Source organism: Schistocerca serialis, chromosome 9, assembly GCF_023864345.2.
Source record: "Schistocerca serialis cubense isolate TAMUIC-IGC-003099 chromosome 9, iqSchSeri2.2, whole genome shotgun sequence".
NCBI classification, from domain to species: Eukaryota; Metazoa; Arthropoda; class Insecta; order Orthoptera; family Acrididae; genus Schistocerca; species Schistocerca serialis.
The window spans coordinates 261,253,426-261,266,702 of record NC_064646.1 but is presented as its reverse complement, the minus strand read 5'-3'; the positions used below and the strand labels follow the sequence as shown (position 1 = coordinate 261,266,702).

General features: G+C 42.8%; 1 protein-coding gene across 2 annotated transcripts in view; it reads left to right on the top strand.

The window, feature by feature from the left end:
• Nucleotides 1-13,277, top strand: part of LOC126418451 (pre-mRNA-splicing factor ISY1 homolog) — a 70,350-nt gene that overhangs the window by 12,707 nt on the left and 44,366 nt on the right. For both annotated transcript variants that reach the window (XR_007575848.1, XM_050085215.1), the window contains exon 4: nt 2,536-2,739. Coding sequence is in view for 1 of the 2 variants with exons in the window: in XM_050085215.1 (XP_049941172.1) it covers nt 2,536-2,739 (204 nt within the window). In the remaining variant the exon portion in view is untranslated. The remainder of the gene's footprint in view (nt 1-2,535; nt 2,740-13,277) is intronic.

The window sequence follows — 13,277 nt, the reverse complement described above, 5'->3', positions numbered from 1 at the left end:
AGTCGCAGATAGTAACAACAAAAAGACTGCTAAACAAATAAGCTTTCAGCCAAATGGCCTTCTTGTGAATTACACAGAAAACATATACACCTCCTGCACACGCAAAAGCAACTCGCACACACGTGACCGCTGTCTCCGGCTGCCGAAGTCCAACAGTGAGCTGCAGCACATAAGGGGAGAAGCCATCTGAGTGGTGTTGGTAAGGAGGAGGCTGGGACAGGGATTGGGAGAGATGGCAGGCTGCAGTTGGAGGACAGTAGTAAAGTGCGGCTTGTGGGAACATACAGGGATGAGATGGGGAAAGAGCCGGGCAGCTAGTGCAGTCAGGAGGTTAGATGGAGAGCTGGAGGGGGGAGGGGGGGGGGGCAGAAAGAGAGAAGTAAGAAGACTGGGTGTGTTGGTGGAAAAGAAGCTGCGTAGTGTTGGTATGTGAACAGGGAAGGGGATAGGTGCGTGATGGACATGACTGCTGAAGGTTGATCCTGGATCTTACATTGTTTAAAGTTAATACTGATATCTCTATAATTAATGTAGTTATGTAAAGATACTATATTCCATTCAGTGAGAACATTCTCACAATTCACCTGGGTAAAAATAGAATTACAACAACTTGAATGGTTACCGAAATATTTGAGGTGAAAAGTTTAGTAGCACATTGTAGAACATGTAGCTTCACAGCAGATGTCAGTACATGTTCCCATGCTGATCCAGTGACATTGTGACTGTTGCAGTGGGCACAGTTACCATCAATATTGGACTGTGGATCAGCGAAAACATGTTGCCTGGCCCGGTGAATCATATTGCTTGTTACACCTGGTCAGTTGTCATGTCAGGATATGTCATTGTCTAGACAAACAGCTGCTCAAAGTGTGTCATGCACAACAGCCACATGTCGATAGGGAGTATTGTGCTATGAGGGACTTTCACCCGGGCCTGTGATAGTAATCGAAGGTGCCATGACGGCTATGGACTACGTGAACATTGTTGTAGACCACCAGCATCCCTTCGTACTTGATGTCTTTCCTGGTGGTGATAGCCTCTTCCAGCATAACTGTCCTTGTCACAAGGTCAAGCACAATAGTGAACTCGAGTTGATATCTCGGTCACCAAATCTACCTGATCTGTACTTTAAGGGACATCTCTGTGATGCTGTTAGGGAGCTGCTGTCTGCATTCTCACAAAACACTGACCCGTAATTGTGTGACCGATGTATAGACATCTGGTGCCCTATACCTCCAGAAACCTACCGAGGACTTATCGAATCTATGTCACATAGAATCACTGAAGTACTGCTTTGCAAATGTGCAGCAGCACATCTGTGGAGCAGCTGGTCATAACTTCTTGGCTCATCAGTGTATTTATAAGTGTAAAGGGTGTTATCTTTACAGATCTGCATACTCACAATTTCATATTAAAAGACATCTACCTAGAAATATATCAACACAAGCTTGGGCACTGCATCATCTGAAACCATCTCTCTCCTAATATTTAATGGTCAATATTAGGTTCCACCTTCTTGCCCATTTGTAGATATGCAGGGACTTCTCCGCCGAGAGAACTGCCTTAATTTTATCTGTCATGATGAGTAGTACAGACACAAATGTTTTTTCTAGTGTGTATAACGTCATGAAACTTTCTGCACATGGTATTGAATGATGTCCCATGTTTGGTGACTGTAATGGAAACAGACTGCACTTGGATTAAAATCCAAATACCTTGGAGCATATGATAGCAAATATTGGTGAATAAGTGTGTTGCTTTGCCTTTAGTCCTCCTTGGCTTAACCTGTGGTAACAGTTGGCACTAGAATCTACGAAAATGATTGAATGAACACTTAACCAAATGGCCAATTTTGTCTTTGAATGAACAGTTAACCAAATGGCCACCTTTGTCTTCTGATTTCTCTCATTGTCGCAACCAAATGGCCATCTTTGTCTTCTGATTTCTCTCGTTCTTAGCAAACCAACTTATGTTTCGCTCTTAAAATTGTAGTTGCCGCCAGTATACAAATGACATCATCACCAATCAGAGGTTAAACATTGGCCCAGTCACTCATTCACCATTTTTAAACTAGGATGTCTGCCAGCCCAGCTCTGTATTTTCACAGTTTTAATTTTTTGTAAATAGTCACTTCCTTTCTGTCACTTTTTCCTAGAAAGGGAGACACTGATGGCAACAAAGACAGATCCACACTATATTTGCCAATTATCTCCAGAGAAAGTGCATATTATTTTTCCACACTTTGTTCCTATCCCCCTCTTTATCTCACCTGCAGCAAATGCAGGTGTGTTTTGCTTCTAAACTTCAAAGTATGAATTCTTTTACATCTTATGTTGAATTATCACAATATTTGAAACCTCAGTTTAGCTGTTACCTTCATATAAGATGCAAAAAATCCAGTTGGAAAATACAGTATATTTGAAGTTGTATGTATTAATCATCTTTCCAGTGACTAGTTTCTTTCTTGTCATTCAACGTCTGGTGCAGTGTAAGTTGTCCGTATATCATCGTGGCAATTAATTTTCTGTTCTGTAGCGGGTCTTGGAGAATTTCGGATCCGTGACCTAAATGATGAAATAAACAAACTACTTCGTGAGAAAGGCCATTGGGAAGCACAGATACGTGAGCTTGGTGGTCCAGATTATGCTAAAGTTGGACCTCGGATGCTGGACCATGAAGGGAAAGAAGTTCCAGGAAATCGTGGTTACAAATACTTTGGAGCTGCAAAGGACCTCCCTGGTAAGTTATATTTTGCATTAGTCTCTTGTGAAATGTGTCATAATGATGTGGAATGAATGAATTTACAGGTTATTTAATAGTTAATTGAAACATAGTAGCATGCTGACCATGTACAGAGAAATTCATACTTCAGAAACAAATGTTAAATCTCGCAATAAAGTTAGTTTTTAATTTTTAAAAATTGTTTATTTGTTCAGTTATTTCAGCTACGTATTCTCCAAGTTTATCAGTAAAGATTATTCCATAGAATGAAAGGATTTGCCTATCAGGAACTTAAGCATTAAACTTGCTACCAAATTTAGTTTTGCAGTATGTCAGGCATTTTACATTATCAAAGATTTTGGTTGCAACTTTATTCAGCACCATTCAAGTTAATGGCAGTTTTAATTATAAGTAATGGAGATATTGGTTTCTTTCTAGTGTTGTAATTATGGGCATTGCTATTCCTTCAGAACTGTGGTATCTTAGTTGTACTTTTAAAAAGTGCAAATCACAGCTAATAAAGATTTTACATTGTATGCTACTACCCTCAACAGAACATTTTGTAATACAAACCTTTTATTAACTCTAAGGTTACTAGTTATTTGTCATATTAGAAAACTTAAAATTAAAAATTAATGCAAACAGTGGGAGAGAGAAAATTGTTTTGAAGAAAACTGACCTCTAAGCCCTGGCTCCCACCTACAGTTCAGAAGCAAGATGAGTATAAAAAAAAAGTTATTGATAACATCGCATCAACATGAAGATAATTGCAGGCAGAACATGAGCTTCGATGGAACACAGTTGTGAAATGTGGTCTTGTTGGGGGAATCATCTAGGTATTTATTGTAAATGATGAAAACACAAAAACCATTATTGACAAGGGAAGGTCCACAGGGGTTGTAGTAACTTTCTCAAACCACATATATGGTGTGTACCGCTACCACCTCGGTCAAGACACCGGACTCAGCAAGAGTGTGAATAGAGCACTTATCTGGCATAGCGGGCACGAGAAAGGCTCATGATAATATGGAGGACCGGAATTTATACTTTTGTAAAATAGTTCTCTAAGCTCTGGTTATTTAACAGCGCATGACTCACCGCCTTGTTAATATAGGATTGTGTGAGGTGCTTTTAGAATTTGTTAAAACTGATGTCTACGTGGAGTGTTCATACTGACAAAAAAAAGTAAACATAACCTCAGGGATTGTATTTTGTGTTATCTTGTTAAAATATTGCTGCAGGATATCTTTACTGTAGTGAAATTGAATTAAAAGAAATCTTTTAATGAAAGAAAGTATTTCCCTTTTTTTAAACATAATAATCTTCGTCTTGCCGAAAAGCAGCCAATATCTGAACTTAACTGAATGTTCTTAGTTTTTACCTTAATATGGCATAAATTAATATATTCACTTTCCTTTCCTTAATAATTATGGAGCGAGTCTTTTACAGCATCCATTGACGACGGAACGCTATGAAACTATTCCTATGCAAGATGTCTGCCAAGAATGGTCGATTGTTTGACCGTTCTTGTTGTTTATACTGTGTGCTGAAAACCTTACAAATAACATTTTTACTTCTGCATGAAGGTCACTAAGCACATGAAAGAAAAATGCACAATCAGCATAAAATACTATATATTATTTAAAATTTACAACTTACAATGCGAAATGGCCGCTGTAGTGTGCGTTAGCTTCAGTACTAGAACAGAGAGTTAGTAGTAAAGCTGGTCTTTTTAGTTTCTTTTGCCAGTGAGTAAAAGAATAATTAATTACCACAAAGATCCTATACAGTTTTCTTATAGAGTCTGTTTGTACCATTATTATTTCATTTCATTATAAATTGCTATTAGCCAATTGCACGCGCACTTTCAGAGGTTTTTTTTTTTTTTTTTTTTTTTTTTTTTTTTTTTTTTTTTTTTTTTTTTTTTTTTTTTTTTTTGCATGATTTAGTATTTTGTACCGTGTATCATTACAAGTGGTGTAGGCTAACGTCCAGGAGATAACACGCAACACCCATATGCCCTCGTGGTCTTTGTTTGCCAGTGACTGGCAAAAAAGAATTTCTCATTTTAACAAGGACCTTATAGGAGGATTTTGAATTTGTACTGTAGTGTAGTGGCACCCATTCATTCACATGGGCCCTTACTTGCCAGTGATTGGCAAAAATAAAATAAAAAATTTCTACCACTGGGACCTTAAAACACAGGATTTTGAAATGGTACTGTATATATGGACACCCGCAGTGCACCATCCTATGCCAACCTAGTTGTGGGCCATCTAGAGGAATCTTTCCTAAAAAGAATCCTAAACCCCTCACCTGGTTCAGATTCATTGATGACATTTTCGTGATCTGCATCGAGGGTGAGAACACCGCATTCACATTCCTCCAGGACCTCAACACCTTCTCCCCCATCCACTTCACCTGGTCATACTCAACTCAATAAGCCACCTTCCTAGATGTTGACCTCTATCTCAAAGATGGCTACATCAATACCTCTGTCCTTATCAAACCTACCAACCACCAGCAATACCTCCGCTACAGCAGCTGCCACCTATTACATGACAAAAGTCCTTCCCATACTGCCTAACCACCTGTGCCGTCACATCTACAGTGACGAGCGGTCCATCTCAAAGTATACTAAAAGTCTCACTGAGACCTTTACAGACTATAATTACCCCTCCCAACCTTGCACAAAAACAAATCTCCCTGTGCTTTATCTTTACTGTCACCCATCACCTCCCAAAGTCCCACTGTTGGGCCACAGAGGAGCACTCCCCTTGTAACTCAGTACCACCCAGGACTGGAGCAACTGAATTACAATCTCTCCCAGGGTTTCAGCTACCTCTCATCATGCCCTGAAATGAGAAATGTCCTGGCCACTACCCTTCCTGCTCTTTCCACAGTGTATTCCTTTGTCCACCAAACCTACACAATATCCTCCTTCATCCCTGCACAACACGTGCTCCCACTCTCTTGTCTCATTGCTCATATCCCTGTAGTAGACCTAGATGCAAGACATGTCCCACACATCCTTCCACCACCATCACCTACTCCAGTCCAATAACAAACATCACCTATCACATCAAAGGCAGGGCTACCTGTAAAACCAGTCATGTGATCTACAAGCTAAGATGCAACCACCGTGCTGCATTGAACATGGGCATGACAACCAACAAGCTGCCTGTCCACATGAATGACCACCGACAAACTGTGGCCAAGAAACAACTGGACCACTCTTGCTGAACACACCGCCCAACACGAGGTTCTTCATTTCAGTGACTGCTTCACAGCACGTGCCATAGGCCGGTATTACACTATCAAATTTCTTTGTCAAAGATTTGATCAAAGATGTGATCAAATATTTCATCAAATATATTTGACAAAGATCTTTGATGTAGCACTAGAAGGGGTATTACACTGTCATCAAATTTTTCGTCGAAGTTCAAGATGGCTGACAACAACTTGTTATTAACCGCAGCAGTTGCACGTACCGCAATTGCATTGTGTGCACATGCGGAAAAGAAATGGGGGAAGAAAAGGAACCATACATACGAGGTTGACAGTCTTAAATTCCTGGGATTACAACTTGATAATAAATTCAGTTGGGAGGAGCACACCACAGAACTGAAGAAATGTCTTAACAAATCTGTATTTGCAATTCGAATGTAAGCAGACATAGGCAACATAAAAATGAAAAAGCTTGCATACTTTGCCTACTTTCATTCCATAATGTCATATGGGATACTATTTTGGGGTTAATCTTCAAGTCAAACAAAAGTTTTCAGAGTCCAAAAGCGTGTAATACGTATATCTCCTTTTCCAACAAACAACTCAGTTCATACATACAATACCAGGAACAAAAATGATCTGCACAAGGTCTTAAAAGCACTTACTTTAGTTCAGAAAGGGGTCCACTACTCAGGAACACTAATCTTCAATAATTTGCCAGCAAACATAAAAAATTTAGTTACAAATAAAGATCAGTTTAAAAGGAGCCGGAAAGACTTACTAATGGCCAACTCCTTCTACTCCATTGGCGAAATTTTTAATAGAAACAAATGATGTATTTTGTTTATTCATACTATTAGTATTGTTATTTCAGCTTAAAAAAAAATGACATGTTCCACATCCACAAGGATCTCCTCAGCACGGATCTATGGAACAAAAAACTAATCTAATCTGGGTGAAGCCGTGGGTTTTACGACAACACGATAAAAACATTCAACAAAGCTTGTTACGTGAGCTTACAGTGGAAGACGTCAAGTCGTACATCAATTACTTAAGAATGGATGAGCATACATTTCTGTATGTGCTCGGTGAAGTGTATCCTCATATCACAAAGCACAATATTCACTTAATAACTGCTACATCTTCAGAAGACAGGCTCACTGTAACACTCCGATTCCTTGCTACAGGAGAGGGTTATGTCAGGTCAGGTCAGGTCAGGTCTCCAATCTTCTTAATCTATTTATGTATTCAGGGTGCCTCACGTTGTAAAGTGCCTCATCAGCTTCATACATCTCTATTAATTTTGTAGTTGTCGGTACACACCAATTGTATTTACCGGCAATTGTTATAAAAACACTACAGATGACAGAACGCTGCAGCGATGCTAGTGCTCCATGTGGTAACATGTCACATTGCAGTGAACAGAAGACAAGCGATTTCTTTGATCAAATCTACAGCCAGGCCCTAGATTTGATCAAATATTGGACGACATTTGACAAAGTCCGTATTACACCATCAAATATCTTTGACAAAGATATTGGACAAAGAAATTTGATAGTGTAATACCGGCCATATGGATTCTTCCCACCAACACCAGCTTTTCTGAATTGTGCAGGTGGGAACTCTCCCTGCAATGTATCCTACGTTCCTGTAACCCTCCTGGCCTCAACTTTCGTTAGTCATTGTCCTCATCCATTTTGTCCCTTCCCTGTTCCCATTTCAGCACTATATAGCTGTCATTCCACCAACACTCACATTCTTTTCACTCCTTTTCCGCTACCTCTCCCCCCCCCCCCCCCTGTGCCCCCTCCATCTAATCACCACCTAACTGCACCTAGTTGCCATACCCTTTCTCCACCTCATCCCTGCATGCTCCCCAGCAGCAGTTTACCAGCCTCCACCCCTACTCTGCAAACCCCCCTCCCCACCCAGCGTCCCTTACCCCCACACAGTTGCCTCTCCCATCATGTGCTGCTGCTCGTAGCCTGGTGTTAGCTGCCAGAGACAGTGGTCATGTGTATGAGGTGTGTTTGCTTGAGTGTGTGAGGGTGTTTGTGTCTGTTATCTATTTTTGACAATGGCCTCGTTGGCCAAAAGCTTGTTTTGTGACAGTCTGTTTGTTGTGCCTATCTGCAACTCAGCATCTCCTCTATATAGTAAGTAGCAACTATCCTTTCCATAATATTGTTATTTTCCATCCTGAATTTTCCATTGTTTGATTTAGCTTGGCATACTGCAGGGATTGATTTCGAGGCGCATCAGGTAATATGTGTGTGTGTGTGTGTGTGTGTGTGTGTGTGTGTGTGTGTGTGTGCATGCATGCGTGTGTGTGTGTGTGTGTGTGTGTGTGTGTGTGTTTAACCTGTATCAAAATGGCCATTGTCATTATTTTTATTCAGTTAATAATTTTAAATAAAATTTTTTTCATTTCTAATCCTTTGCATTATCATTTTAATCATCATATTAACCACGATGCTCTAAAATAAAAGTTAATTTAATGATGCAAATGATGCAGCAGGGGATTAGAAAAACACACACACACACACACACACACACACACACACACACACACACACTGATGGAAAAAGTCGCAACACCATTAAATAATTAATGTAGCGTAATGAAATTTTGGGAATATACAGTACGATTTTTTCCACTTTGCACAAACTCTGGGGATTGCTCAATGAGAGGATACGGAACAAAAAAGCTCTAATCAACTTATGTCCGGAAATGCATGTTTCCATGCTAGAGACCATTTATTCATTCATACTTTGTTACAGAGACTGCATTCTAACACTCTCTGTACCATGTAATCACAGTTACAGTATGCTTGGTTCCTTCTACACTCCTGGAAATTGAAATAAGAACACCGTGAATTCATTGTCCCAGGAAGGGGAAACTTTATTGACACATTCCTGGGGTTAGATACATCACATGATCACACTGACAGAACCACAGGCACATAGACACAGGCAACAGAGCATGCACAATGTCGGCACTAGTACAGTGTATATCCACCTTTCGCAGCAATGCAGGCTGCTATTCTCCCTTGGAGACGATCGTAGAGATGCTGGATGTAGTCCTGTGGAACGGCTTGCCATGCCATTTCCACCTGGCGCCTCAGTTGGACCAGCGTTCGTGCTGAACGTGCAGACCGCGTGAGACGACGCTTCATCCAGTCCCAAACATGCTCAATGGGGGACAGATCCGGAGATCTTGCTGGCCAGGGTAGTTGACTTACACCTTCTAGAGCACGTTGGGTGGCATGGGATACATGCGGACGTGCATTGTCCTGTTGGAACAGCAAGTTCCCTTGCCGGTCTAGGAATGGTAGAACGATGGGTTCGATGACGGTTTGGATGTACCGTACACTATTCAGTGTCCCCTCGACGATCACCAGTGGTGTATGGCCAGTGTAGGAGATCGCTCCCCACACCATGATGCCGGGTGTTGGCCCTGTGTGCCTCGGTCGTATGCAGTCCTGATTGTGGCGCTCACCTGCACGGCGCCAAACACGCATACGACCATCATTGGCACCAAGGCAGAAGCGACTCTCATCGCTGAAGACGACACGTCTCCATTCGTCCCTCCATTCACGCCTGTCGCGACACCACTGGAGGCGGGCTGCACGATGTTGGGGCGTGAGCGGAAGACGGCCTAACGGTGTGCGGGACTGTAGCCCAGCTTCATGGAGACGGTTGCGAATGGTCCTCGCCGATACCCCAGGAGCAACAGTGTCCCTAATTTGCTGGGAAGTGGCGGTGCGGTCCCCTACGGCACTGCGTAGGATCCTACGGTCTTGGCGTGCATCCGTGCGTCGCTGCGGTCCGGTCCCAGGTCGACGGGCACGTGCACCTTCCGCCGACCACTGGCGACAACATCGATGTACTGTGGAGACCTCACGCCCCACGTGTTGAGCAATTCGGCGGTACGACCACCCGGCCTCCCGCATGCCCACTATACGCCCTCGCTCAAAGTCCGTCAACTGCACATACGGTTCACGTCCACGCTGTCGCGGCATGCTACCAGTGTTAAAGACTGCGATGGAGCTCCGTATGCCACGGCAAACTGGCTGACACTGACGGCGGCGGTGCACAAATGCTGCGCAGCTAGCGCCATTCGACGGCCAACACCGCGGTTCCTGGTGTGTCCGCTGTGCCGTGCGTGTGATCATTGCTTGTACAGCCCTCTCACAGTGTCCGGAGCAAGTATGGTGGGTCTGACACACCGGTGTCAATGTGTTCTTTTTTCCATTTCCAGGAGTGTATGTGGTTCGTATTGTTCCCCATGTGTCATGCCCTAGCATCTGCTCCAGCCATAGAAATTAGTAATGTTGTGTCTGATTCACTTCTCTTGCTTACTCACCTTGTAATGAATGTAATAAAGTGTTGTACGTAATAGCTCCATATTCGAATTAAGAGCTTGCCTACATGGTGTTTACTTCTGCAAAGGCAAATGGCAGTGGGCAGCAAGGTTGCATCAGGAAACCTACCCCCGCCGACAACCACCACAGCATTCAGTGTTTGCAACAGTGTTTCACCATTTGCCTGAAACAGGGTCGTTTCAGTAAGCATGGAATCATAAAGGACGTACTCGAAATGTTTGGACACCAGACTTGGAGGAAAAAGTTATTAACAATGTGGAAGGTGATGTCAATACAGGGTAAGCCAGATGACCGTGTGCAACATTCTCCATGACAATTGTTACTTCCCTTAACAATTACAGTGTGTGCAGGGCTTACCAGTGAAAGACTTTCCACATTGGGAGCAGTTTTGTCACTGGTTACTTCACCAGGCAACTACGATTGTGGGATTTGTGTCATCTATCCTGTTCACAGATGAGGCCACCTTTACATGCAGTGATATATCCACCTTTCATAACAGTTGTCTGTGGAATAATATGCAGAACTCCCATAGTACGGTGACAGTGAATCATCAGCATTGGTACAGCCAGAATGTGTAGGCCGAGTTAATTGGCAACGTATTTTGGGAGCAGTCTTCCTTCCACATTGCCTAACAGGTCAGAACTCTCAGCGTTTCTTGGGGGTGGCTTTGCCTCTCCTGTTGGAAATTGTGCTGTTGATGATTCAGAGGGTTATGTGGCTGCTACATGACGGTGCTCCAGCCCACATCACTGTTAACATGCGGACACATCTCAATTCTCTCTTCCCTGGTTGATGTATCGGAGAAGAGGGTCCAGCTGCAGGACCTGCTCATTCGCCAGATCTCAACCCGTGCGATTTCCGGTTATGGAGCCATCTCAAATGTATTGTGTATGCAGAGCGCATTCCAGATGTGGAGACACTGGAACAGCGTATTCATGCTGCCTTTGACACTGTTTGGATGCAGCTTGGCTGATGTGAACGTGTGAGACAGAACATGCTATGGTGCAAATATGCATGCATTGAGACACATCGAAGGCATTTTTAACACTCACAATAACTGTGGCTGCATGGTACAGCACATACAGTCCTCAGTATTCGTAACAATGTGTGATTGAATAAATGGTCTCTAGTATGGAAACCATGCTTTCCCGGACATAAGTTCATTAGACATTTTTAGTTCCGTATCCTTTCATTGATCAATCCCTAGAGTTTGTACTTAGCAGAAAAAAATCACCCTTCATTTGTCTAGGTAACATATTTAAGTGATTAACATTGCAAGGATCACGTGTTAATGTAAGCATGAGATAAGCCATTGCAAATGTGAACTACTGGCACATTAATAACCAGTGTAACTGCCAGAATGTTGAATGCAAACATGTGTGCATTGTGTTGTATATGTATATGTGATGGATGTCAGTTTGTGGGATGGAGTTACATTTGGGCAGTCAATACAGGGACAGTTAAAGCTTTTTGTGGATGACACTGGAGTTGTAGTCTTATGATGTCCTGTGTGTGCTTGATTGGAGACAGATCTGGTAGTTGAGCAGGCCAAAGCAACATGTCAACATTCTGTAGAGCATGTTGGGTTACAACAGCAGTATTTAGATGAGTGTTATCGTGTTGGAAAACGCTCTCTGGGGTGCTGTTCGTGAGCGGCAGCCCAACATGTCGAATCACCAGACTGTCATACAAATTTGTAGTCAGGGTGTGTGGGATAACAATGAGAGTGTACCTGCTGTCGTATAAACACACCCAGACCATAACTCTCGGTGTAGGTCCAGTATGTGTAGCACACAGACAGGTTGGTTGCAGGCCTTCAACTGGCCTTCTAATCAACACACAGGCATCACTGGCACCAAGGAAGAACTACCTTTCATCAGCAAACACAACAGGCTTCCACCCTGCCCTCCAGTGAGCTATGGCTTGACACCACTGAAGTCATAAATGGTAGTGGTTGTCATAAGTTTTGTGAGTAGTAGGTTATGGTGTGGGATTTATTCAAAGTATTTTCATTGGGGTAACACAGTGTGGAAGCCAGTGAGCATTCCAGTGAGATCCTCTCCTGGGAATGCAGAATCTGTAGTAGAAATAAGTTGATAGAGGAGCAGGAGCGGAAGATCTGTGACCTTCAGTTGCAGTTACAATATGCAGAGGAGGAACTAGATTGGTTGAGGAGGGTGAAGGGTGCTGGGGAATGGGAACTGGTACAGTTGGAAAGAAGACAGTTAGGAGGAGAAGGTATTCAGACAGTTTTACTGTGAGTATATACAACAGATTTGACCAACTGTCAGAGTTGAGCGGAGAGGAGCCTCTCATAGCTGTATGTGTAGGAAACATGCAGCAGTCCTCAGAAGTCAGGAGGCATAAGTTGGTTGCAAAGCCTAACAGAAAGAAGGTTCCGCTGCTAGATAGTTCGCACGGTAGAGGTGTTGGCCAGCAGTTGCAGGAAGTGTTGAGGAGTGAGGTACCAGCATTGTGAAGCCAAATGCAGGGCTGGCTCAGGTGACTGACAGCATATGGGAGTTATATAGGAATTTTACAAAAAAGGATCAGGTAGTGATTGTGGATGGCACAGAGAATGGTCTTAATGGGGTGGGGAATATGATATAGGTGGTGACCTAGTAAAGATAGGTACTCAAACTGGTGGCACTAATGTGCATTTCGTGCAACTGTTTCAGTGGCGTGTGGCTGTTAGGTGTGTGGAGCTGGAGAAGGCATTGATGGCAGAGGTTATGGGTCACATTGCAGTGGTGCCAGTTGAGTCTATCAATAGATTAGGTTTCACTAGGCATGGCCTGCAGTGCAATAGGTATGGAAAGGGGAGGCTGGCAAAGCTTATAGGTGACAGTGTATTGGTTGGTGGGATCACTCATGGAAAAATTCTTGTAATAGTTGGTGTTAGAACTGCACCTTTGGTTGGTCAGCTGATAGGTATATCTGCTTA